Genomic DNA, 25,907 nt, shown 5'->3' on the forward strand with positions numbered 1-25,907 from the left:
ATCACAGACTAGGTTTGTTCCCCCTTCTCTCTTGTAGTAGTTAAGGAGAATGGCAGCACCTGCAACAAACCAGCATTTTTCTCTCACTCTAAAAGTAGCACCTGGTGAATTCTATTAATTAGGTGGATAAATACCCTTTCCTTGGTCTGTTCTCCAATCTTCTACCCATCCCCCAGACATACACACAGACACATGAAGCTAGCTTTAATGTCTACATTTCAGAAAGGCAGATACCAACTATGGGCTGGGTTGGACTAGGCACTGCCAATTCACTGACATTAAGCCAGCCCCTTGGTAGCAGTTCACCTTAATTTTGTTTGGTTTAAAAAATATGCTGTAACTTCTGTGGTTTCTTCCTGTCGCTAGAGTGATTTTTTAATAGTGTGTGTGGGATGTTTAATAGGGACCTTTTGGCTCCAGCCAGTACTAACCTAAATCATCCCAGATAAAAGAGGCACTATCCAATTCCCTGCTCTTTTGATTTGCACAAACTAGCTTCCTGGTGAGACAGAGAGAGTAAAAATCAATCTCTTTTGCTGTTCCACAGATCTGGGTGTGAAACACCATCTCTTAAATGTCATTCTGTAAAAACCATGTGCCTGCCTAGGCTTGAATTCCAAGGCAGGTGTGCAAGCAAGCAGCTAAGAGCCAGGAGAAAAGCCATTTGTGAATCCAATGTAGGTGTACAATTGGATACCGTCAAAGGCTTGGAACTTCCTAAGAGATGTGCAGGGGAGAGCTCTCTCTGTCCTGATATCTATTGTCATATTTAAGCACCAGAGAAGAGTCACAGACAGCAGGAGTCAGTATTAAAGGCAATCTCTGATTAAGTGGGGGATGTCAGGAAGGCCAATGAACTTGGAGATCCCCAACATCATTCAGAAAGTTCACAAAAAGGTAGGATTTGTAAGCCCCCTGTTTTAAGGGGGTTCACTCATCCTAGAAAGATCCAAGCCCAGAGAAACCACTGTTCTTATCTTTCATTTCATTTTGTTCTCCTTTTCTTTGGGGCTCCCTCCTTTACTAGGCTTGGCTGCCAGCTTTATGAGTTTGCTTTGATGTTGGGCCAGACCACCCCTGAGCTAGCTTCAAAACAACAATTCTTATGGGTAAAGATGAGGCGTGGGGGCATCCCACTGGCCACGGAGGTTAGGATAATGAGCCACCCTTAGTATCAGCATGGGATAGACTAGGTACTTTTACTCCCAACCAAAGCTGAAGAAAGTCACAGGCTTAAAGGACCTTATGGTCTCATGTGAGAAGACAAGTTTTAATAGCTTAAAACTATCCTAAGACTTTTGGGACATCCAGAGAGGTGTGAAGGCCCTAGGAGCCAAGGAGATCAGGGAAGTCGAAAGAGATGTTTGAGAGGTGGAGGACACTGCCATCTAGCAGCTTTGGATAAGGAAATAACTATTTAGGGCATCCATGAGAACTGAATGAATTAGAGGGTCTGCATAAATCAAGACGGTAGAGAATAAAAGACAAAAGCCCCAGAGGTCAGTGGGTAGTTAGAGACAGCTTTAAATATCCCAGAGCATTGACTCAGCAGCCTAAGTCACTGATGATGGGACTGAACTAGGGGTTCACATCCTATCTCAGCCACTTCCTGGGTGACCCTGGCCAAGTCCTTCACTTCTGTGGACCTTGGATGAGGGGCTAGATCAGATGGGAGTCTCTGAGGGTTAGCTCAATCTTCAATCCAGAATTTTGGAGCTTATGTTCAGTCTAAGGCCATTTGGGACAACATTCCAATGACAATCATGATTCATCTGGCATCATCCATGGAGGCAGACAATGCCTGGCCTTGTGTTTATACATGACTTAGAGGTCTACAAGCAATCTTCTCAGGATCTGGTAGTTGGGCAATGCAAGAATCAATTATCTTCTTTTATAAATGAGGAGGTAAAGGCTCAAACCATTTAAAATGACACTGCAAAGAAATGAAGACTTCAGTACTAAACCCAAAAGCCTGCCATTGTCAGATCTTCAGCCCTCTCCCTCCCACTTTCTTATTTAGCTTTCTTCTTCCTGTAAGAGACGAGCTGGATCATGACTTGGGACATAAACTAGGACAGAGAGAGAGACAGAGACAGAGAGAGAGAGAATACAAAAGAGATAAAGTTTGGCTCAACTCCCTTCCCTGCCTAGATCTTCCCCTAATAACCCATAAAAACAGTTACCTAGAAACCATGTTTAGCAGGAGCATCACCCAGAAATAGAGCATAGCAGAACATAAGTTTCCTAGCCAGAATTATATAAGCAATTGTGGATTCACTCAGGAACCTGGAGCTTTCTTTAAAATGAGCAATTAAGCAAGAACTCTTCTGTATAGCACATTGGATAATGGTCAATGACCTGACAAAGTTCCAAAGGCCTCATGATGAAGCATGCTGCCCATATCTGGATAAACAGAAATATATTTTCTTAGATCTCTTTCTTTTTCTTGCCACATAGCTAACATGGACATCTGTTTAGCATATCTAGATATATATGTAATGGATTTTACTTTTCTTGCCTTCTAATGGGGAAGGAAAGAGAAGAAGGAGAGAATCTGGAACTGAAAATAAAATAAAATAGAATTTTTTTTTAAATAAAGTTTACCCAGCATTTTCTAGAGACTGTCTCCTTCACAACTCTGACAGTCAGATGCTATGATTCATTTCCATTTTACAGGTGAGGAAACCAGGCATGGGGCGGGGGGGGGGGGGATGACTTTCTCAGGGTCACATAGCTAGGAAGTGTCTGAGGGTAGATTTGAACTCAGGTCTTCCCAACTCAAGGCTGGGTTGTTTTATCTATTGCACCCTAAGCTGACCTGTACTACCTTAATTCTTTAAGCCTCAGGTTCCTTCAAAGTTTGGCCCATCTAAAATAGGTCAGATATAAATGGTATACTCCTCTGGAGTGGAGGAGCTATTTTCTGCTTTGCTTTGCAGTCCAAAGTCCAAGACTGCACTGGGAACACCAGTCACTTAATTGTTGCTTATTGATGGATGTAGCTCACAGAGTGGTAAGAACTGAATGAGAAAATGTATGCTGAGCCTCTTGTAATGGCAAAGTGGCAGAAGAAATGGAGCTAGCAGTGATATGCTAAAGCCTAACCAAAAAGTGTTGAAATACTCAGGAGATGATTGATGGAGAAGGGAGGCCTGGGCTAACAGGAGTGTTGTCTCTGAGCACAAAGTTTCCCTCCCTAACAGCTCATCCAGTCTAGTAGGGAACACAGTGTACAATGGAGTATGAGGTAAGTTAAAAGGAGAGGAAGAAGGAAAAAAAAAGGAACAGTTGGGTTTGGAGGCTCTGGGATGACTGGAGAAGGCTACTAAGAAGTTGGCACTACCAGCCCTCCTCAAATCTGGCTGGAAACCCCACCCTCCTCTTCACTATTGGGAACACTAAAGTCTTGGGGGCAAAGGGAGGGGAGGGGACAAAAGGAAGAGATAAGAGAAACTAGGGAAGAGGCAAATATACCGACTTCTCCTGCTCTCTTTGATTGAAGGCTGGCATTTGTCCAGTGGCACCCTGCCTGCTGGAACCACTGCCATGTTACTTGGACACAGTATCTATTTACAGCCACCCACATATTCAATCTGCTGACTCTTCCATTTAGAGGTCGAGCACAGAAGTGACTTCACCCACCAACCCCCAATTCTAAAGGCTGCAGAGAGGCCTAACTACCTCCAGCTCTTGGACAGGCTTAAAAGTTTTCAGATCCAGGTGAGAGAGAATAAAATAACTGACCTTACCAGGCTTTCACCAAGATAGTTACAAACTGTCCTCAAAGATTAGCACGAGGACATCTGTTCTGCTGTCTGATGCTTTAGACTGGGCATCAATTCAATCATACTAAAGTGGATGATGAGAGCTTTCTATCTAATGAATCACATGTTGACTTCTAAACTTGACCCCCACCCTCCCTTTCGGCAATCCCAGTCAGATTGGGAACAAAACCCACTTTCACTGGCAGCTGACAGAAAGTACACTGAAGAAAGCAAATTTACCTAGCTTTTGGTAGAAGACTTAAGAGTTATCCTCTGACTTCAGGTATACTGGCTTATTTTATACTAGTCTAATGATTCAAACTGTCCAAAGTTAAACTCTGTATTGTGTACACACACACACACACACACACACACACACACACACAAACACAAACAGAAATAGTATATAGACATCACCACCACCAGTATCATCATCATTTATATATTGCTTTAAGGTTTGCAAAGCATTTCACAAACAGTATCTTATCTTAATCCTCGCAATGGTTCCAAGAAGTAGGTGGTGTTATACCCATTTTACAGATGAGAAAACTGAGGCAGGCAGTGAGGCTAAATAACTCGACCAGTCACCCACACTGAACCTCAATTTTAACACAGGTCTTCTTGACTGCAAGTTCAGGCCTCTGTCCACTGAGCCACCCAACTGATTTCTACAGGTTTCCCTTGTTTTTGAGAGGGGATGTTGATACGCTCTGTATGAACCCTGCTGTCTCTAAGCTATGAAATCAAAGCCTGCCTATGCTTTTGTTATCCTACTCTGCTCTCTTGTGGGCAAATGCTGTAGCATCACTTGCCTTCCAAGGTAGTCTAAACAAGCTGAGGGGAAAAAAATGTAGCCCAATCCTAATGGAACACAAACAGCTGTCACACATATCCAGTCTCCTTTCCCCTGCACCCAGGGCCAAGTCATGTACCTTGGAATATAAGACATCATGAAAAAGTATAATGAGAGGCTGAGAAGTTACAGAAGGCCTCTTACCCAAGGCAAGGATCACCAAAAGATTCCCCTTCCTGATCTTTTATGTTTTCCCTAGCCCTGCCCCCTTCATCCCTCACGCACCCAACTCCTTCTCTCCACGGGCTGCCAAAATCTGAGCAGGAGAACCATGCAATGGGAGAGGGGACAGAAAATGAGAATGTACCAAGGGGCAGTTGTGAAAGAGAAGGGAATTGGGTCTTGATCCCAACTCTGGAGGTACCAAGAGTGGAGTCTGCTTCATAAACACCAGAGGGATTGCTGCTCCTTGGGTACTTGGGGCAATGTGGGGACAATCATTAGAAACACCAAGCAGTTAAAAGATGTTCAAAGACAGTGAGAAGCTTGCTGGCAGCCCCAGAGAGGGAGCCCTGGTTTGCAAGAATGGGTCAGGCAAAAAAGGAAATTTGGTTAGCTGGAAGGTATTGATGGTGGTTTCTAGTTAAGTTATCCCAATGAGTGGGCAGAGCTGCTGGTGGCCAAAGGTAGTTTCCCAAGAGTCAGGAAAAGCACCAGCGAAAGAGTTGGATCAATCAATGGACAAGTGTTCAGGACCAGGTGCTGAGGAACACTGGGGAATACAGATACGATGAAGGAATTAAGGCTGACTCCCAGGGAGCTTACAATCTAACAGAGCAAAATCTAACAGGATGGAGGGAGATAAGAAGCAGAAAAAAGAAGAGTCTGGGGAGGAGAATGATGGTGCTTGCAGGGGAAAGGAGACTGGAGAAGGGTAAGTTTCCTTTAAGGCCAGCACAGTAATAATGGGGTATGAGAAGGGGCCCTACCAAGTTTCCTGGCAAGTGGAGGCAGGATGTTGTGGTGAGGAGACAGGCTTCTTCTGTGGTATTAAAGGGACAATGAAGGGCCCATCCCAGTTCCAGAGAAGCCATGACATAACAGAGAATGTAGAAGGAGATATTGAAGGGACATGGACAACGAAGGAATCTGTTCTGCTTGAATATGCATATTTGTCATAAGAATTTTATTTTTCTTTTAGCTGGGGGGGTATGGGAGGAGGAAAAAGAGAAAGATTTTGAATTGCAAAAACTTAAAATTTTAAAAACACTATGGGGGGCATAAAATATAAAACAGGCTTTCTCTTCATGAGAGAAATATTCCAGAAATATAGAAAAATTCAGTATGAAGTATGTGCATCATGGACCCTGTTTGATTACCCAAGTACCCCAGGAAAATATGCCTCTGTGGACTATGTTTTTAGAATTTTCATTTTAAAAAAAGGGGGCGGCAGCTAGGTGGCATAGAGCACCGGCCAGGAGTACCCGAGTTCAAATCCAGCTTCAGATGCTTAGTAATTCCCTGGCTGTATGGCCTTGGGCAAGCCACTTAACCCTACTGCCTTGCAAAAAACTAGAAATAAAAAAAAATTTTAACAAGGGGGGGAAGGAGCATCTAAGTGGCACAGTGAATACAGCACCGCTCCTGGAGTCAGGAGGTCCTGAGTTCAAATCTGCCCTCAGACACTTAATAATTACCTAGCTGTGTGACCTTGGGCAAGTCACTTAACTCCACTGCCTTGCAAAAACAGAAACAAGGAAATGGACCCCAGAATTTGCCCTGACCTAAAAGGAATGGCTAAGGACAAATAAACACTACCTTGTTCCTGGTCTCTCAGAAAAAGAAAACTAGAGAATGCCCCCTAAAGTTTGGACAGGGGAGTTTTAGTAGAAACTAGAAAATAAAGTATTTTACGTCTTTCAAGGGAGGAAGAAACAAGTATTTCTTAAGTGCCTACTACTGCCAGGTATATAAAGGTTCTGTGCTTTGCAAATATTAGATCATCATTAACCACAAACTACTATTAATTGGCTTCTCTGCACAGTTTACAAGTCTGTAACTATATTTACAAGGACAAAAATGAAAAGTTGTCCTGACGACCCTGGGGCCCTCCAAGGTCCCAAAGCTACCTCTGGACCTGCAAGTTAAAATCCACCAATGACCAGACTAAGTATTATATTATTTTGCATCAGATTTTCTCCATCACCTCTAATGGGTGCTTAAACAGTCCTTCTAACACACCTTGATCCTTAATCCACAAGATGACAGTTCCTGGCACCACTTCTATGACCGTGGGGTGCTCCTGGAGGTGACCACAGGCACTCACAGACACAGGGACAAAAAAGCAATTGGAGTTGCCAGGGGTTTCCCCAGAGCAACAGAGGCAGCCCCAGGGGTCAGGAATAGCTTAAAAGGGAGAAAGAGGAGAAAGTAGGGAGATTGGTTGGAAGTAATCCACCATAGAGACTGGTCAGGGGAATCTGACCATTGGGAGACATTCGAATCATCCAAAGTCAGAATAGGAATCTCAAAGTATCAGATTCAGGAGTGAAATCACTACAGAAAAAAATAAAGCCCACCAATGGAATCAAGGAATTGTGTCCTGAAAACATCTGAGTTCAGGAGGAGGAAGCTATGACAGGGAGGTTCTAATGTTTCACAGTGTGGTGGGGGTGGGGGGGTGGGAAGGAGGTCTTTTCCAAAGATGTCAAACTTAATAGAAATACAGGCACTAAATCATCTGGAAGGATCCTTCCCAGTGGCTTAATGACTTAGAAAACTACATTCTAACATCTTCTACGTTCCATTGCATTTTTAGTTTGCTATACATTTCCCAATTAATCTGCTTCTTCAATCTAGAATTGGAACCTTCTATTTTAGAACACTGAGACTCTTCCCCCAATTCCACCACCAGTGGGTAGGAAACCAGATATCACTAAACCACAGTTAAGCCACCAGACCAATCTCAGGTCACTATTCCTTTAGTCTGGCAAAAATCAGTACAGTTATTATAACACCCCACTCCCTACGAGGCCATTATTTCAATTTCTAAGGGTTATGATGCCCATTACCAATAAAAAACTTTAATATCATGGTGTTTCAAAATCTCCCACCTGCAAATAATCCCTGCTGCCTTCCCATGACCTGAGCCAAAGAGAAAATTAATTATACACAAAGGGCAATTAAATAATGAAGTGATGGAAATCCAAGAACAGGAGGTCAAGATTATAGTTAGTACCTTAGTCTCTCCATAACAATGACTGGGCATCTGAATCATTGCCTTCACTAAGTATTATTAAAAAAACAAATGTCGATGTCCTTTGAGCTATTTGGAAGAAGGGTGTTAATGACAATCAAATCATTATTTTACCTCTTCCATCATGGTGTCCTGGGTGGTAGAGATATCTTCTTCTGTTGCTCCACTTTTTACCAAATTTCTTAGACGTATACAATATTCTCTCATCTGTGAAAGGAAACGGTTGATCATTAAAGCAGGTCCTAAATCAGCTTTAATTCAAAACTGTCACAGGTTTACCAACTCATTCAACATAAAATTGGTGCTGACTGATGACCTTGCTCCTGACCCGACTTACCCTTTTTTACAAAATCCCCCATCAGTGGATTTGAACTTGCAGGTCCAGACATGGCTCTGGGGCCTTAGAGGGCCCCAGGGTCATCAGTATGACTTTTCATTTTTGTCTTTCTGAATCCAGTTACAGACTTGTAAACTGTGCAGATTTTCCAATCTAATGCAGAACAAGGTGAGGACTAACCACCAATGCAACCAAAAGGTGCTAGAGAAAGGGCTGCCTTTAGAACTGGGCCCTGGGGAGACTAGCAGACATGCACAACTCCACTCCACCTCCTACTCTGCGGAGGGAGCTCAGCTCCAGGTACCATCAAGTCAGCCTCACAGATCTGACCTTCTCTGACTTTTACTTGTTGCTGACTGAACAGTTAAAACAAGCACGATGCTAGTAGCTGAAGAATGAGTGGTCTCATTTATGTTTGGGGGTGGGACACACTAGTTCAAGGGGTAAAGACCATGCCACTTGGGAGATGAAAGTGAGTCAGGGTGCCACAACTAATCATGGAAGGGCAGTTAGGTGGCACAGTGGATGGAACACTGGCCCCAGAGTCAGAAGGATTGGAGTTCGAATCCAGCCTCAGACATTTGACATTCACTAGGCGTGAGATCTTGGATCAGTCACTTCACCTGATTGCCCAGCATCCAGAGTCATATCCAGAGTCATCTCCAGTCATCCCAAGTCATATCTGGCCACTGGACCCACATGGCTTTGGAGGAGAAAGTGAAACTGGTGACTTAGCAAAGCAACCCCTCACTCAAATCCAATTCATGGGCTTGTCATGACATCACCTCCCTGATGTCATGATTTTCTTTGAGAACCAAGAACAAACATCATTATCACTAATCATGTCATGGAGCTGTGGTGCATTAACAAGGGAGACACCCTGTATAATGAGGTAATGGACATAGACTAGGCAAATAGGTAAGAATGTCCAGCTTACTTCCATGTTTGGGAAACTATTTAAAGGTGAGCTGTTATAGTTTAAATCTATCTCCCAGGGAATGGCAAAGTCAAGTAAAACCCTTTGGTTTCCAACCACAGATTGCAGTCCTGGAACTCTTAGGCCCCAAAAAGGCTTCAGGTTGACAAAGCAGCTTCTCCTGAGGGTGGGTCCCTCCAAAATCCTAACCTACATCTGTCTCAGTTTCAGGTTCACAGATGCCAACTGTGAGATCAGCCACTGTGCACTCTCTTTCATGACAGAAGGGTTTGAGAGCTGGCTTTGGAGTCGGAAAGAGCTGGATCTGAGTGCCACCTCTGACCCAGACTGGCTGGGTGACCCTGGACAAGTCACTTCCTCACCTCTCAATGTCCCAGGTGATGAATGCACTCTGGTAGAGGGGAGTTCCTCTCACTAAGGAAATCACAAGAAGCTTTCCAGTTAGGAAAGAAATGAACAAAAACACTATATTACTTGTGTATGGGTACATCAGCAAACTCAAAAAAGCATCAGCCATGAAATACGGTAAGAAGAGAGAGCATTTTGTTGACCCCCACTGCTGGCCTTGAGGGCAACTGCAAATCAGGGGGGATAAACATGTGGCAGGCTGCCCTTGAGGGACCCCAGGGATACCCAGGCTAAGGGCCTGAGACCTTGTGGTCCAAGTAAGCTGCCCAAAGCCTCTTGGTCAGGAAGAAGCCAGAGGAGTGTTCTGGGGGTATGCAAATGAGCACCTCCCCCCACATGGCTTACCTTGTGATTCAGAATGTCATTCATTCTTCTAGATGCCTCTGTTGTATGAGATTCAGGGAAGCACTTCTTAGGGACAACCCCATATTTTTCTAAAAATTGAAAAAAAATTCCACTGTTCAAAAAAAGTTCCAACACAATCCAGAGTTAAGGAAGCAATACCCCTGAAGTGGACTTGTTGAGGGCTTTGGAAACTACTGGAGCAATGACCCTTTGGGGAGGTGGTGAAAGCATTAGAGCTGAAGAAACTGAGGATCAGAGGTTAGTGGTCTTGCTTCAGACTAAGCAACTTCTTAGAGGAAGAAGTAGAAAGCAGGCTCCTGACTCTGGCTCAGCTTGTCAGTACCCCCATCCACTGGCCTTCAGAAGAGTTAACAAGGGTGCTTTCTGATTTAATATGTGGATGATTTAATACGTGTCTATTTTTCAGCTCATATCAGATAACCAATGAGAGGGAAGTCAGTTTGTTTAACCCAATTCACAAAGTCCCACAAGACATGTGGCTGCTAATTTTTCCAAGAAAACCCTCTTTGGGTGACATACAATGAGCACCATTTTCAGACCAATCCATGACTCAGGAGAAGGACTGTACTCACCACTGCCCCCCCCCCCCCCCCCCCACTGATCTTGCACAATAAAACAAGGTATTCCCTCTTCTGGTAAACAATGGAAACCTTCACCACAGGTTTAGTGGGCAACATCTCCTCTAGGCCTTCAACCCATGCTCTTTCTGCATAATCCCAGGCCCTCTGCCACCCTGGAAGCCTCCTAATCCCTGGAAGCAATGTCCTTCCTAAAAGGAATGGCCTGAACTGGATCCAGTTTTCCAAATGGAGTCATCAGGGCAAAGAACACAACTATTGCTAAATCACACAGAGAATAGTTAGCTGGTGGTCCACCAAAACCACCAGATCTTTTCTCAAATGAGCTGCTGCATAGTATTATGTCTCCCCCATCTTGAAAGTCTAATTTTTTTAAACCAAATATAAAATTTCACATATATACCCCTCTTAAATTTCAGCTTCTTAAATGTGGTCCAACATTTTGTCCAAATTCTATCATACAACACATTATCTCCCACTCTCAGTGTTCAGTTATCTGCAAATTTGATAAAAGACCATTTTGGCTTTCATCAAATCACGAATTTAAAAAAGGTTAAGCAGGAAAGAGGCAAACATAAATCACTGGGGCCCTTCAGAGACTTCTTTCCAACAATGACACTAGGGGAGGGGGCAATTGGGGTTAAGTGACTTACCCTAAGTCTGAGGCAGAGATTTGAACTCAGGTCCTCTTGACTTCAGAGCTCTATCCACTTGGCTACCTAGCTGCCCCTAATAATGAACTATTAATAATTAATCTTTAGGTCAAGCCCTAAAACCAGTACTAAATCCATTTATTTTCTAATCTCTCCCATCCTTTTCCTCCCTTTCCTAAAAGAATACATGAGAAGCTCTGTCAAATGTTTGTGAAAATCAACCCAGAGCCAGTTCCCTGCTGAACTTGAAGTCTTATAAAGAAGTCTCAATCCTGACTCTCTGATCATAGCTGCCTTTTCTAACTATCCCCTTGAACTTTTTCAGTAATTTAATCCAACTCAGGGGCCTCTGTTTACAGATCTTTTTACCTTCTCTCCCACCTTTTAAAAAAATGGAGATTAGTGCCCTTCCTGGGGTTATCTCTAAATTCTTTCAAAAACCACATCTGCCAGTTCCTTCAAACTTAAGGAATGTTCATTTGAAAGTGTTGTTTTGAATTCATCAGGGGGACCAAGATCTCCCCATCCTCTGACATATCCTAGGTACCTCTATTCTGTTTTTCCTTGTCAGCCCAAAGATCATTCTTTTAGTCCTAAAATATTAATAAATATCCTAAAAATATCCTAATTATTGGCCTTCTTCCTTTTTTGGTCCACCCCTCCTTTATGCCTCCTCTTCTACTCAATATGGCTCAAACAAGTCAAATGTAAGCCTTGGCCTTTCTGGTGTGCTTAGTTTTTCTCCCCACCTTTAGGTTTAGCAGTTCTGGCATAATTTTTCCTTGATAAGGCCCCTACCAAGCTTTGATCGATATCCTCCATTGCCTAGCCTTGCTTCTATCCTTGATTTTTGCTTTAGATAACTTACCCCTTTCTTTTCCATCAGAATTATTTCTGCCTTCAGAATTTCTTCATCATTCCTAGGCTGCCTTCTCATCATTCCTAGGCTGCCTTCCCTTGGAAAATTGTAGTCCTTGGGATCTTACCTTGCCAATTTTCTCTTTGAATCCTCTGAAATCTGGTAGATATCAAACTACTCTTGCTTATATCTCTCCTATCACAAATTCTAATAGAGAGTGGAATGGACCCTTGTCATCCCATCCCATCCCATCCCAATTACAATAGCCTGATGGCTGGTCTCCCACCTCTAGTCTCTCCCCACTCCCATCCTTCCTCCATTCAGCTGTCAAAGTGATTTTCCTAAAGCCCAGCTCTGATCCTGTCCACTCTCTATTTCACTCAATCTAGTGCTTCCCTGTTACTGCCAGGATCAAATGTAAAAGCCAAAATCTGAACTTCAAGGCCCTTCTTAACCAGGCCTATATGTTTCCCATCTTGTTCCATTTGATCCTCTGAGATCCAGTGATGTTGCCCTCCTTACCAATTCTCACACAAGACAGTCCATTCTCCAACTGGGGGGGGGGGGGGGGTTTCTGTGACCACCCCCCCTGGCCTTGAATTCACCCTCATGTTCAGAACCTAGCTCCCACCTTCTACAAGAAGCCTTTTCTAATTTGTTATTAATGCCAGCCCCTTCCCTTTCACATTAGCTTCAATTCAGTCTAGTCACAGCTTGTCTTAACACATACTGTCCTTCCCAATAAACCATGAGCTTCTCCGAAAGCAGGAACTGTTCCTCTTTTGTACACCAAGTACTGCAGAAGCCTAATAAAGACATAATAATGTGACTTCTATCTCCCCAAACCCCATCATTTCTGTGTCTGTAACAAGTTTCACCTTGGGGATGAGAATCAAATCTAAAACAGAACTGCCCCTTCTAGTAGATATGTGAATACTGTCCCCGAGGATGACTTTATCATGTTCTCCTTTATCAGGTTAGTAAATTGTTTTCCAGTCTCATCTAGTTCCTCTTTCTGTCCAGGTGGTCTGTTACATAATCCATTCCTGACTCCAGAGCTCTATCCACTTGGCCACCTAGCTGCCCCTAATAATAATAATAATAATAACACACAAATCTTTGCCTTCCTTCTCATATAATAACTAATCTGGTGCTTGAAAGCCTATATAGATTTTCAAGAGGCTATCATTTGTTTAACTGCCTCTTCTTAAACATGAGTACAAATTTAATAGCCTATCCAAAACATGGTGACTTAGTCTGTGTTGTATTAATTAATAGAAGTGAGGGTTATCAACAAAATAAGAGGGTATGTGAGGAAGGAATGAAGAAGGATGGTGAAGAGCAAGGCTGAGAGAGGTTCCTCAAACTATACACAAACCCTTCTGACAGGCTGAATGTAGGTCATGAATTAGCTATTAATTAAAGTCTACTTCAGTTCCTCTCCTTAATCAACATTTTGGGAAATGGCTTACCAACAATATTGACTAACATATCCCATTGTCCACCATCATTTGCAGGATTAGTAAGTAAGTACTGCACCAGTCTTCCATCCTCTGGTTCCTGGGCTGTTTCAACAAAGGCATTCAAAAAGAAATAACAGCGTTCAACCTGGAACAGAATAAGGCAAATCAGACAAAAGTGAGGTGAAGGGATGCTTGTGGGGCTCAAGTACTATTTTCCTTTTCAGTCTAGTTCCTGAATGCCAAAATATGGCTTCAAGAATCTAGCATCGGTTAACTCTTTTTGTTTATACTTGAGAACAAATGGAATCGCCTATTCCCACCATAATATTGTTTGATTCTGTTCGACAGACCCTTGGTCCCACTATAATGCATTCCAGTCAGACTCTATCTTAAATATTGCATTCTGTTCCCACCATTACATATAACAGGAGCACAGACAAAATATTCAGAAGATCACAATCAGGATGCTTTGTGGAACTTAAAACGATGTCCTCCAAAGCCTGGGCGAAGGAGCTCAGGAAACTAACACCTGAATACTTGAAGGGAACATGATCTCAGTCTTGGAAGGGCTTGAATATGGAAAAGGGAAAACTTTCATTCTGCTGAGCCCTAGAGAATCTAACTAGAGTCACCAACTGAAGATCCCAGGATTCTGATTTGGGCTCAGTAGAAAGAAGAAACACCAACAGAGAGGTCTCAAAGATGGAACTCACTACCTTTCCAAGTCTTCAAGTGGTGGCTGAATGACCACTTGTCAGGAAGGTTAGAGGAGAGATGGATGCTTCAGGCAGAGGTTGAACTAGATGGCTGCTAATGTCCCTTCCAACCTAGGAGATGAGATTCTGAAGCATCCCTGTTTTTCCTCAAGAATGAATCTAGATGATCTAAAGGCATGATCAGAAATACCCACAGGTAAAGAGAAGGCAGGCAATAGTGCAATGAGGGGGATTTCCCTATTACCTGCTAACACCCGTGCCTTTGGAGGAGGAGGAGGAGGATTTATAATGCCTCAGATAGCACAACAAGGTGTCTCACCTACAGGACAAGGGGAGCTCCCACTAGAAGCTGTGGGTGAAAATGCAACAGAAACAGGCTTGCAAGGAGTTGACTCCATACCTTATCCCAGAAAAACAGATAAGACTGACTGAATTCAAATTCTTCAATATTTAACTTTTTCATGAAAGGAAGTCTCATAACGTTCAGACATGAAAAGATCCAGCATCTCCCTGTAAAAACAAAAGAAAATAGAAACCTCAAATCATTGTATTTGCCTAGATTGTATTAGACCCACAACTGCATTTCCTGGTGGGCCTCATGTTTCAGTTTTGGACAGCTTGAGAATAAAACAGAGATAGCAGCAGATAAAAATGAGCATATACTCAAGTGCCTCAAAAGAAGACCTGAAAATTATAACCATCCATATGAAAGAATGTTCCAAATTACCAACAAGGGAAACATACATGAAGACAACTCCAAGTTTTCAACTCAGACCCAGCAAACAGGCAAGATTACCAAAGACGGGAACTGTGCAGGTGGAAGGGTTTGTACCAAGATAGGCAGGCACTCTAGGGTGTTGCTGGCAAAGCTATGGATTGGTACAATAAATCTGTAATCCAGCTGAGGTGAGTAAAGCATCCATAATCCTTTGAGGAAGAGATCTTGCTGCTAGATGTCTGCCCCAAGGAGGTCTAAGGAAGGGCTTATCTGCATTTGAATATGCGTAGTACTACTTTTTGTGGGAGTAAAGAACTGGAAACCAAGTATACTCAAGGACTGGGAAACAGGTAAGTAAATGTAATGAAACACTACTGGATCATAAGAACCAAGTCATATGAATACATAACCCCATAAACAGCCTAGGACAGACAGAAGACACCTAGAATTTCTAGGGGGTGTGTGTGTGTGGACCTGGCTCCCTGATGCTGGGGTCAAACATACAGAAATGGACAGATGGACACACACACACACACACACACACACACACACACACATACACACACACCCTGATGTAACAAGAATAGATTTAATAGTGCAGATGCCCCTCCTTGGTTTCTTTTCTTTTGCACATGGTAATGAGAGACACCAATTAAATATCCAAATAGTTCCTTTTCTCTCCAGCACAGATGATGGAAAGCAGATAGCCCCAGGAAGCTGAACTTGATTGGGTGCCTTGAATAGTTTCCTCTATTGGAAGTTAACTGGACTGTAAAGATGAACCCCAAACCTTGGTTCTTTTCTAGTTACCAACCTACTTGTTCCTCCTAACCAACCTACATATACAAATGCAACATTTTCATGCAAATACACCTGGGGCCCTCCCTGGTCTAACAGCTGGAAACCTCACCAGGGCTGGGATTAGCAGAGGGAGACCAGAGCTTTGCCCCAGAGGGCACCAGCGGCAGGGCCTTTGGGCTGTCTCTTCCCTCCCTAGACCCTTGGCATCACTCTCCTGTCCTGCAGGAGTGCCCACACATCTTGCTGGCAAACCTTCTGATTTCTGCCCCAGGCACCACCATCCTTCCCAGTTCCTAACCCTGGCATTATCCTGGTTGGACTCCTCACTTTCCAAGCCCCAGTAACCCACGTCACCAAGGAGCTGTGCGAGCTGGCTGTTTCACATTTCTGGCCTCCGGCCCACGACCACCTTGGTCCTCTCCTCCTCCTCCCCCGCTCATGCCGGCAGCCCCCTCCTCACTGGTCTCCCTGCCTTGGCCTGGAGCTTCTCTCCCTTGCTGCCAAGGTCATTGTCCTTTAGCACAGGGCTGGCCCCGGGATCTCCATTACTCAACTCCAGCCGCTTTCTTCTAAGTGGAATCCAGTGTAAAGTCCTCTACTTGGCGTTTAAAGCCCACCCAGTGCGGTCCACCTCTGGGTCTTCGCACAGACTCTCCTCCGTCACTGTCCCTCCCTGCCCGGTCCTCCCCATCTGTACTTGCTGTATGGGGGCGCCTCATCGGGAGAATCCAAGCCCCCCGCCTCATTCTGTTGCCCGCTGCCCCCGCGCCCGCTGCCCCCGCGCCCGGCGCCCCCCGCGCCCGTTGCCCCCGCGCCCGGCTGCCCCCCGCGCCCGCTGCCCCCGCGCCCTGCGCCCCCCGCGCCCGCTGCCCCCGCTGCCCCCGCGCCCCCCGCTCACCCGAGCTCTTCTGGTTGGTGACGGGCTTGCCCTCCTGCGGCAGCGTGTGCTGGAAGACGTGCTGGGTGTCGCGCACTGTGGCCCAGCGCAGGCACATGTCCAGCAGGTCATGGCTGCAGCCCACGTCCTGGGCCAGGGTGAAGAGTGGGTCGGTGCTCAGCCTCTGCAGCGTCAGGGCTACCTTGCGGGGGTCCAGTCCGGCGGGGCCGCCGCTGGCTGCGGGACACGGACAGGCCGGGCTCACCGCGCGCCCCCGGCCCGCTCCCCCTCCCGCCCGGGGGCGCCCCGAAGGAAGACCCCCCCCCCTCCCCCGGGCCTCAGTTTCCCGGCTCGTCCCAGCGGGGCCCGAGCGGGGGGGGGGGCTTTGCTCCCTTACTTCCGGGTGGGGGGAGGCGGGGCGCGCGCACGCCGCGGGGCGCGCACGCCGGGTCCCGACCCCCCCCCCCCGACCCCCAACGCTCCCCCTCCCGGTCCTCACTCGCGTCGTTCATGGCGGCGGCGGCGGCGCGCGGGCTCCCGACGGTCGGGGCGGCGGGGGGTCCCGAGGCGGGCCGGGGCGGCGGCGGCGGCCGGGCCGGGGCCTGCGGGCGGAGCGGGGCCGGCGGCGGGCTGGGGCTCGCGGACCCCCGGAGCGCCGGAAAGAGGAAACGGCCTGGGCCCGGCGGCCGGGAGGGAGGAACGGGGCCCGCAGAGGGACAAACCTCGCCGCGCGTTGCTGACTCAGCGCGGGGGCGGGGCGGGGCGGGGCCGGCGGGGCGGGGCCGGCGGAGGCCCCGCCCCTCCCCGCGGCCCCAGGCCCTCGGGACGCCCCAGGCCCTAGTCAAGGATCGCGAGACCAGGGGTCGGCTGAGCCGGGGGCGAGCGCAGGGCCCCCCGGAGCCCGGAGGAACGGGGGCCCCCCGAGGCGGGCGCCGGCCTCCGCTCCCTCTCCGGCTCTTTTCTCCTTTCTTCCGTACACTCACACTTGGCCTCTCGCCTGCTTTCTCTGGTCATCTGAAAGCCCAAGGCCGGGGGTGGCCTTGGGGTTGGCTAGGCTCACACGTGGCCCGGCCCCCGCTGTGTGACCCCCAACCTCGGCTCGCCTCATCCCCCCAGAAGAGGAAACAGCAAACCTCTCCCTTCCCTCCGCCAAGAACACCTGGGAGGGGGCTGAGAAGAGGCCCCCCACTCCAGGAAGGGGCGCTTTCATCTTGCTTTGGGAATCCCACCTCAAATGCTTGTTCAGTGAAAAGAATTCAATGGAAAAAAGGAATGACTTTGGAACTGAGGAACTTGGGTTCAAATTTAACTCCCACGTGTGTCACATTTGCTAGATGTGGGTTTCTACCTCTGTAAAATGAGAAAAAGTAAGTCCTGGCGGTGTCTCCAAGTTGTTACCCCGGCTTTTTGAGGGTTTGCCCTACACATTCACAATCTTCTCCCATTAGGACCTCCTGAGATTTTCCCTCTCCTGGGTCCACGTTCGACCCGGCAATATAAAAATGACCCTTTGGGACTTTTTGGTAATCTTGAAGAAGACTTGAAGTAGGTGTGGAGACAATGCCACTGAGGCTACAACCCAGAAAGGAGAGGGGGGACAATTTTGGTGCCAAGGACTTGCAATTTCTTCTGAAACTTAAACCACTCTCCTACAGGGCCTCAGCCCGACCATCCAGTAACAAATTATCAGCCGCTTGAAGGTTCCAAATTCATAGGACTTAGACCTGAAAAGAGACCTCTCAGATATCGGTGCTTATTGCAGAGGAGGAAACGCATCAAGATTGATCCATATTGTAGGAAAGATCCTTGAAAGGATCAGACTAACCAATGTCACTCATCAAGCAAGAAGTTATAATTTGGATCAAAAGTCTTCCAATTTCCAATCTAGTGAATAGGATATACCCTACAGGTTAGACCCAAGTTCTTAGGCTTGAGAAGAAATTTGAACTGGTTCTGATCCCTGTGTATGTACAGTAGAGTCAAAATGAGACTGCCCAATCTTTGAATCACAGAGTATCATAAAAGCAAGAGCAGAGTCTATTTCTGGAATAGCAGCTATTCCTCCCATTTCCCCCAACAGTATTACTCAAACAAAAGGAAGACTTAGGCTAAGGACGGGTATCCAGAGGGCTGGGATGCCCAGTATAACTGACAATAACTGGCTATCACCTAACAATTTCCTGTTTATAAAACATCTTGACATGAATTTCTGCTACTCATAAGCACCACTGCTAATTATAGCTTAAGAATTATCCCCATTTTCAGATGAGAAAATTGTCAGACAGCTGAAACATTTTGCTCCCAAGTAGCACTGATAATTCAGAACCAAAACATCCCTGGCTTCTAGATCCAACATTTTTTGTTCCAAGGGGTTCTGGTTTCTTATCAATCCATTTTGGGGCTTAAGGTCTATAAGCCCAATGATGCAATGAAAGTCAATGGACTTCTGGTTCTGAAGTTAGGACCCCTAAGGAAGACCCCCACCCCCAACCCCTGGGGCCTCAGTTTCCTTGCCCATCCCAGCAGGGTCCAAGCTTGAATTAAAATTTGTATTTCTCCATTCTTTTTCCCTGCCTCCCCCTTACCCTTCCAGCCCCCTCCCCATCCCTATTGTTAAGTGCTCTGCCCACAGACAGTATTTAAGAAATGATGGTGGTCTTGCAATCTTGGGATTTCTATCCAATTTCTCATAACCATACTGGAAATCAGGATCTCCTGGTATACTGGCTAAAGGTTGGTAACATTGAATTCCTGAGCTTTAGACCATTGTGCCATTGAATTCCCAGGCTTTCCATAGTGTCTCCAGGGTAGCTAATATAAGTCACAGGAGCAGACTATAAGTCATCATTGACTTTTTTTTTTGTTTTTGCAAAGAAGAGACTTGCCCAAGATCACACAGACAGGTAATTATTAAGTGTCTGAGGTCTGATTTGAACTCAGGTCCTCCTGACTCCAGGGCCGGTGCTCAATTTTTGGCTCACAAAATTATTCTAGTACTCTTACATTGTTTCTGCGAGTTCTGAATAAACAAACTAGAAATCCTAGTAACTTTCTATAATAAGGTTCTTTTTTTTTTTTTGTTAATCATCTTTTCTAGTCTATTTTTTGGCTTCCACCTGGGAAACACTGAAAACCTACAGACTGTCCATGAAGATTGGGACAGCACCTACTTGAGAGCAGAGGTCAATTTTTGTTGTTGTTTTTAGATTTTTTTTCAAGGCAATGGAGGTTAAGTGGCTTGCCCAAGGCCACATGGCTAGGTAATAAGTGTCTGAGGTCGGATTTGACTCCAAGGCCTGTGCTCCATTCACTGCGCCACCTAGGCGCCCCCTAGAGGTCAATTTTAACATAAAGTCAAGAAATAGACTGGAAAAGTGAGCAAAGCAACAAAAACCTGACCATAGAAAGTTACTTTGGTGACAGCAAAAATCAAAACACAAATTTGGAAAAAAACAAAGTTAAAAAAAACTGCATCCAAAATGTCAAAAATATGAATTGGTTTCAGAACCAAAAGAATTCTCAGAAGAACTCAAAAAAAGAAAGGTAGAGGAAAAAAATAAGAAAAAACTGAGTACTGCAAGAAAATCATGAAAAAAGTCAACAGCTTGGTTAAGAATACACTAAAATATACTGAAGAAAATACCTTAAAAAGCAGAATACATCAAATGGTAAAGGTGTATAAAAATCTTTTGAAGAGAATTCAAAAAGCAGTAATCACCAAAAGAAAAAGTAGGCCCAAAAACTCGGTTAAGAAAATAATTCCTTAAAAATTATAACGGAGCAAGTGGAACCTAGTGACTCCATAAGACATCAAGAAACAAAAATGAGAAACAAGAATGAGAAAAAAGGAGATGTGAAATATTTAATTGGAAAAGCAATTGGAAAGTAGATTTTAAAAGGTAATTTAAGAATTATTGGGGTATGAGAGTCATTATTTTAAAAAAACAACTAAATATCATAGTTCAAGAAATTATCAAGAAAAACTGCCCTGATATCCTGGAACCAGAAGATAAAATTGAATTTACTCATCACTTTCTGAAAGATATCACAAAATGAAACTCCCAGGAATATTATGATCAAATTTCAGAGCTCTCCAGTCAAGGAGAAAATAAGCAGCCAGAAAGAAGTAATTTAAATACCATAGCCTTGATATTTAGCAGCCAGTGCTAAAGTATCAGAGGACATAGAATATGATATTCCAGTGGGCAGAGGAGCTAGGATTGCAACCTAGAAACAGTATAATCCTTCAAGGAGGGAATGGATATTCAATTTCAAATATTCCAGATGAAAAGACTGGACATGAATAGAAAATTTAACTTTCAAATACAAGGTTCAAGAGAATCTAAAAACAAAGCAGGAAAGAGAAGAACTTTTTCTTTATTAGGGCAGTTAGAAGTATAAAAACAGATGTGAGTCAAATTTGATTGGATGATTATGATATTAAAAAAATTAAGGAGTGAGAAAAAGGAATGCACTGGGCAAAGAGGAAAGGGAGAGGTAGAATGGGGTAAATTATTTCACATAAAAGACACTGGTGGATAAAATTGGGAAGTGGGCAGGGGCTAGCACATGAATCTTATGCTTCTCAGAATTGGCTTAAAAGAGGCAATAACATACACTCTGTTTGGAATAGAAATCTAAAGGAAGAGGGGAAGGGGATAAAATGAGCAGGGGGCCTGGTTGAAGCAGAGCAGATGGGGGGCGGGGTAATGGTAAGAAGCAAGACACTTTTGAGAAGGAATAGGGAGAAAGGAGAGAGAGAGAAGGGGAAAGATGTAAGGAAATACATAGTAATTATTGTAAAGCAGTTTTTAAAAAAAAAAAAGGCAATGGAGGGTTGAGTGACTTGCCCAAGGTCACATAGCTAGGTAATTATTGTCTGAGGACAGATTTGAATTTAGATTCTCCCAACTCCAGGGCCAGTGCTCTGTCCACTGTGCCACCTAAACCAGTTTCTTTGATAAAGACCTCATTTCTCAAAATTATAGGAAGGTAGGGTCAACTAGTGACCTAGCTGTATGACCTTAGGCAAGCCACTTAATCCCATTGTCTTGAAAAAAATAGAACTGAGTCAAATTTATAAGAATATAAGTCATTCCCTAATTGATAATAGTAAAAGAACATGAACAGGCAAGTTTTTAGACAAAAACTATAGTATGAAAAAATGCTCTAAATCACAATTGACTAGAAAAATGCTAATTAAAACAACTTTGGGGCACCACCTTACACCTATGAGACTGGCTAGTATGACAGGAAAGGATAATGGAAAATGTTGGTGGAGATGTGGGAAATTGGAACATTAAATGCATTGTTGGTGGAGTCATCCAACTATTCTGAAGAACAATTTGGAACTATGCCCAGATGCCTATAAAACTATGCATGTCTTGATCCAACAATGCTACTCTAGCTCTATATCCCAAAAAGATTCTTAAAAAGGAAAAGGAACTATTTGTACAAGAAGATAGCAGCTCTTTTTTTTTGTGGTGGCAAAGAATTGGAAATTGAGGGAATATCTATCAAAAGAGGAATAGCTGAACAAGCAGTAGTATATGATTGTGATGTAGGATGTTTTCAGAAAAACCTTGAAAGACTTACATGAACTGATGCAAAGTGAGCCCAACCAGAACAGTACACACAGTAACAGCATTATTGTAAGGTGATGAATTATGAATGACTTAGTTATTTTCAGTAATATAATAATCCTAGACATTCCAAAGGATTCATGATGAAAATTGCTATCCACCTTCAAAGAACTGATGAAGTTTGAATACATATCAAAATACACTTTTTTATTTTAGTTTTCTTGGGAAAATTAAACCTTGGATTTCTTTTTTTGGGGGGCTCTGTGTTTTCTTTCACAACATGGTTAATATGGAAGTATGTTTTACATGACTACACATGGATACCCTAGGTCAAATTGCTTACGCTTTCAGGAAGGGAGGGTAAGAAAGGAAGGAAGGTGGGAAATTTGAACTCAAAGTTTTAAAAAATGATAAAAATTATTTTTACATGGGAAATATTAAATGTCAACAAACACTTTATTTGTCACTTAAATTTAATAATTTTATTCTATTCTGAAAAGAAATTTACAATAATTTTTTTAAAAAGTGACTAAAATGTTCATGTCCATTGCCAGAAAAGAACATTTTATACATATCAAATTATTAATTGCAACACTTTACAAAATTGCAAAAAATTAAAACAAAAACCAAATTTTAAAAAGCTGCTCATAGTTTGAAGTGTGATTAGAGGAATTGTGATACATGAACAGAATGGATATTACTGTGTTGTCAGAAATAATGAAGATGAGGGGCGGCTAGGTGGCATAGTGGATAAAGCACTGGCCTTGGAGTCAGGAGTACCTGGGTTCAAATCCATTCTGAGACACTTAATAATTACCTAGCTGTGTGGCCTTGGGCAAGCCACTTAACTCCATTTGCCTTACAAAAACCTAAACACACACACAGACACAAAAAGAAATAATGAAGCTGAAGAATTCAGAGAAACAATGAACTGATGAACTGATAGAGAGAACCAGGTACCAAAAGAACAATATGCATGATGACAACAATGTAAATAGACCCCCCCCCCCCCCAAATGGAACACTAATTGCAATGATCAAACTTGACCTTGGAGAAAAGTTGAGAAAATGCATCTTCTTCCCCCTTCTTTTCCGGTGTGGAATATTGCTTATGTTGCCCAAGAGTCAAGAAGTGTGCTGATTTTGCTGGGGTTTCATCTTTTTAAAATCCTTGTTAAGTGAAAAGACTAGATTAGTAGGGTAAGGTGGGGCATATTTAGAAATAAATGTGATGTGAAAACAAAAGACTAAATCAAAAAAAAAAAATCAAATGATTACCAGATCAGTCATCCTTGGGCAGGGGTACAACCCTGCCAACCTTTTCATTCCTATGCTCTTATGATTATATCTCTCCACCCCATGCCCAGAGATTCTTATCACCTGGGCCTTCTCATGTCTCTCACTTTGCCCTCATTCAAAGGGTGGCACCCTCAGAATTAATCTGACAATGGCACACACCCATTTTATCCCTCTTATAAGCAAGATGTTGAAGACAGATGTTTTCCTATTGGGTCCACCCCCAAAGACTCACCCACTAAGCCACCAAAACTCCTTTTTCATCATTATCCCTCAAATTGGGGTGAATCTCTGTTCCCTCATCTGTAAAATAAAGAGATTGAACAGATTACCCACAGATGGGGTATACTACCCATGGAAAGTATGAGACATTTAAGGTCAGATGACATGGGTTCAAAACTCGTTCTGATACTAGCTCTGTGACCTTAGGTAAGGCATTTGATTACCTTGGAATTTGATTTCATAATCTCTAAAATGAGAGGTTTAGATTCAATGGTCTCTAAGATCATTTCTAGATCTATGTATGATCCTGAGGCTAACCCTTTAAGGGGCTCCAGGTTCCCTTAAGAGTCCTAGAATTACAGATAGAAGACTTAGCCTCCAATTCCAACTCTTTTTTTTTTTGCAAGGCAATGGGGTTAAGTGTCTTGCCCAAGGCCACAAAGCTAGGTAATTATTAAATGTCTGAGGCTGGATTTGAACTCAGGTACTCTTGACTCCAGGGCCGGTGCTCTATCCACTGCACCACCTAGCCACCCCCATCTTCCTCATTCTTAAAATGAGGTTCGGGAGGAGGGGAGATCTTTGAATTCTAAAGTGAAGGTCCCTAATTTTAAAACACTATTTTGAGAAGGGGACCATAGACTTCAGAAGACTGTCAAAGGGGACCATGGCATAACAAAGGTTACAATTCCTTATTTGAAGGTCAAAGTGTACTTAAGAGACCATCTGGTCCAAACTCCTATTTTATGTTAGGTAATATATGGGTGAGGTGGCACAGTAGATAAAGCACTGAACTTGGAATTAGAAAGACTCATCTTCACCAGTTTAACTCTGGAGTCAGACACTTAACCTTGTTTACCTCAGTTTCCTCATCTGTAAAATAAACTGGAGAAGACAATGGCAAACCACTCTAAGTACCTTTGCCAAGAAAACCAAACATAGGATCATGAAGAGATGGACTTGACTGAACAATAACAAAATGAGAGAACAGGCTAGATTTGGTTTTTTTTTAATATTTTATAACATCTTGAAAGGATTGATTGATAATGATGCAAATTCAATTAAAGGCAGGTGCAGTATATATTCTTTTCTTCCTTTTGTTTCTTCTTTCTTTCTCTTTCTTTTTGGAAAACCCAATTGTTAAACATATACTATCACACTCCTGGCTGGAAGCCTCCTGAAATCACACCTGGTCATCTCAGTTAGCTTTTTAGTCCTTTGAGAATCACAGAGCTGTGGTTGTTAGTGAGCTAAAAGTACATCCAATTCAACCTCACTTTATTAAAGTGGAGATAAAAGCTGAAATAACCATGAACTTGTATTCTCAGTCTCCAGATTCAATTCTCTTGTCAGTGAACTAAGCTGCAAAACAAGAAAGAAGGTTGTGTCCTTAGGGGGCCCAAGTTTATACCAATGGAAGGAATAGCAGAGGGCAGGGGCTAAAGGGACAGAGGATACTCCATCAGCAAGGCTTATAATGATAATAGCTAACATTTACATGTGCTGAGCCTGGAGTCAGGAAGACCTGAGTTCAAATTCAGCTTCAGACACTAGCTGTGTGAACCTGAGCAAGTCACTTCACCCCATTTGCCTGTTTGCTCATCTGCAAAATGAGTTGGAGGATGAAATGACCAACCACTCCAGTCTCTCTGTCAAGAAAACCTCAAATGGGGTTACAAAGAGTTGGACACAACTAAACAACCACAAACATTTATATAACTATTTAAAGTTTGCAAAGGGTCTTACATTTCTGATTTTGTTTGATTCTTACAGGATTCCTAGAACATAGGTGCTATTATCCCCATTTTATAGGAATGAGATTCCATTTAATAACAACTCCAGGCTGGGATTTGCCCAAAGTCACAAAGCTATTAAACATCTAAAGCAGGATTTGAATTTAGACTATCCTTTCTTCAAATGGAGACACTCTAGTATTCCACTATTACTCAATTTTTATCCTTAAGTGAAGGCTGTTCTTTGGACTTCAATTTTCTCAACTGTAAAATAAGAGAATTAAACTAGAAGACTTTTGAGCTAATTCTCAGTCTTTGATCTATGAATCCTGGGAGAATATTCCCCCAAACATCTCTAGCTCAAAATCCTAGGATCCTATACACTTCTCTCTACCTTGTCCTTCCTCTACCTCAAGATTTCAGTATACACATAATTCTTTGAAGGGAACAGCATAACCAACTTCATGGTCCCAATCTCCTGCTCCCCCTCCTGGCATAAATCAAAGTCTTCTTTGGAGGATAGGAAGAGAAAAAATTTAAAGTTTATTA

At 43.6% G+C, this 25,907-nt stretch overlaps 1 protein-coding gene across 1 annotated transcript in view; it reads right to left on the minus strand.

The window, feature by feature from the left end:
* BLMH (bleomycin hydrolase) overlaps positions 1–17,270 on the minus strand; it is a 41,748-nt gene extending 24,478 nt beyond the window's left edge. The window contains exons 1-6 of the mRNA XM_074189130.1: positions 17,026–17,270; positions 16,548–16,763; positions 14,531–14,640; positions 13,424–13,559; positions 9,841–9,929; positions 7,928–8,020 (exon numbers count right to left, since the gene is read on the minus strand). Coding sequence (XP_074045231.1) covers positions 7,928–8,020; positions 9,841–9,929; positions 13,424–13,559; positions 14,531–14,640; positions 16,548–16,763; positions 17,026–17,038 — 657 coding nt within the window. The 5' untranslated portion in view covers positions 17,039–17,270. The remainder of the gene's footprint in view (positions 1–7,927; positions 8,021–9,840; positions 9,930–13,423; positions 13,560–14,530; positions 14,641–16,547; positions 16,764–17,025) is intronic.
* Between the last annotated feature and the right edge of the window lie 8,637 nt (positions 17,271–25,907).

Source organism: Macrotis lagotis, chromosome 5, assembly GCF_037893015.1.
Source record: "Macrotis lagotis isolate mMagLag1 chromosome 5, bilby.v1.9.chrom.fasta, whole genome shotgun sequence".
Classification (NCBI taxonomy): domain Eukaryota; kingdom Metazoa; phylum Chordata; class Mammalia; order Peramelemorphia; family Peramelidae; genus Macrotis; species Macrotis lagotis.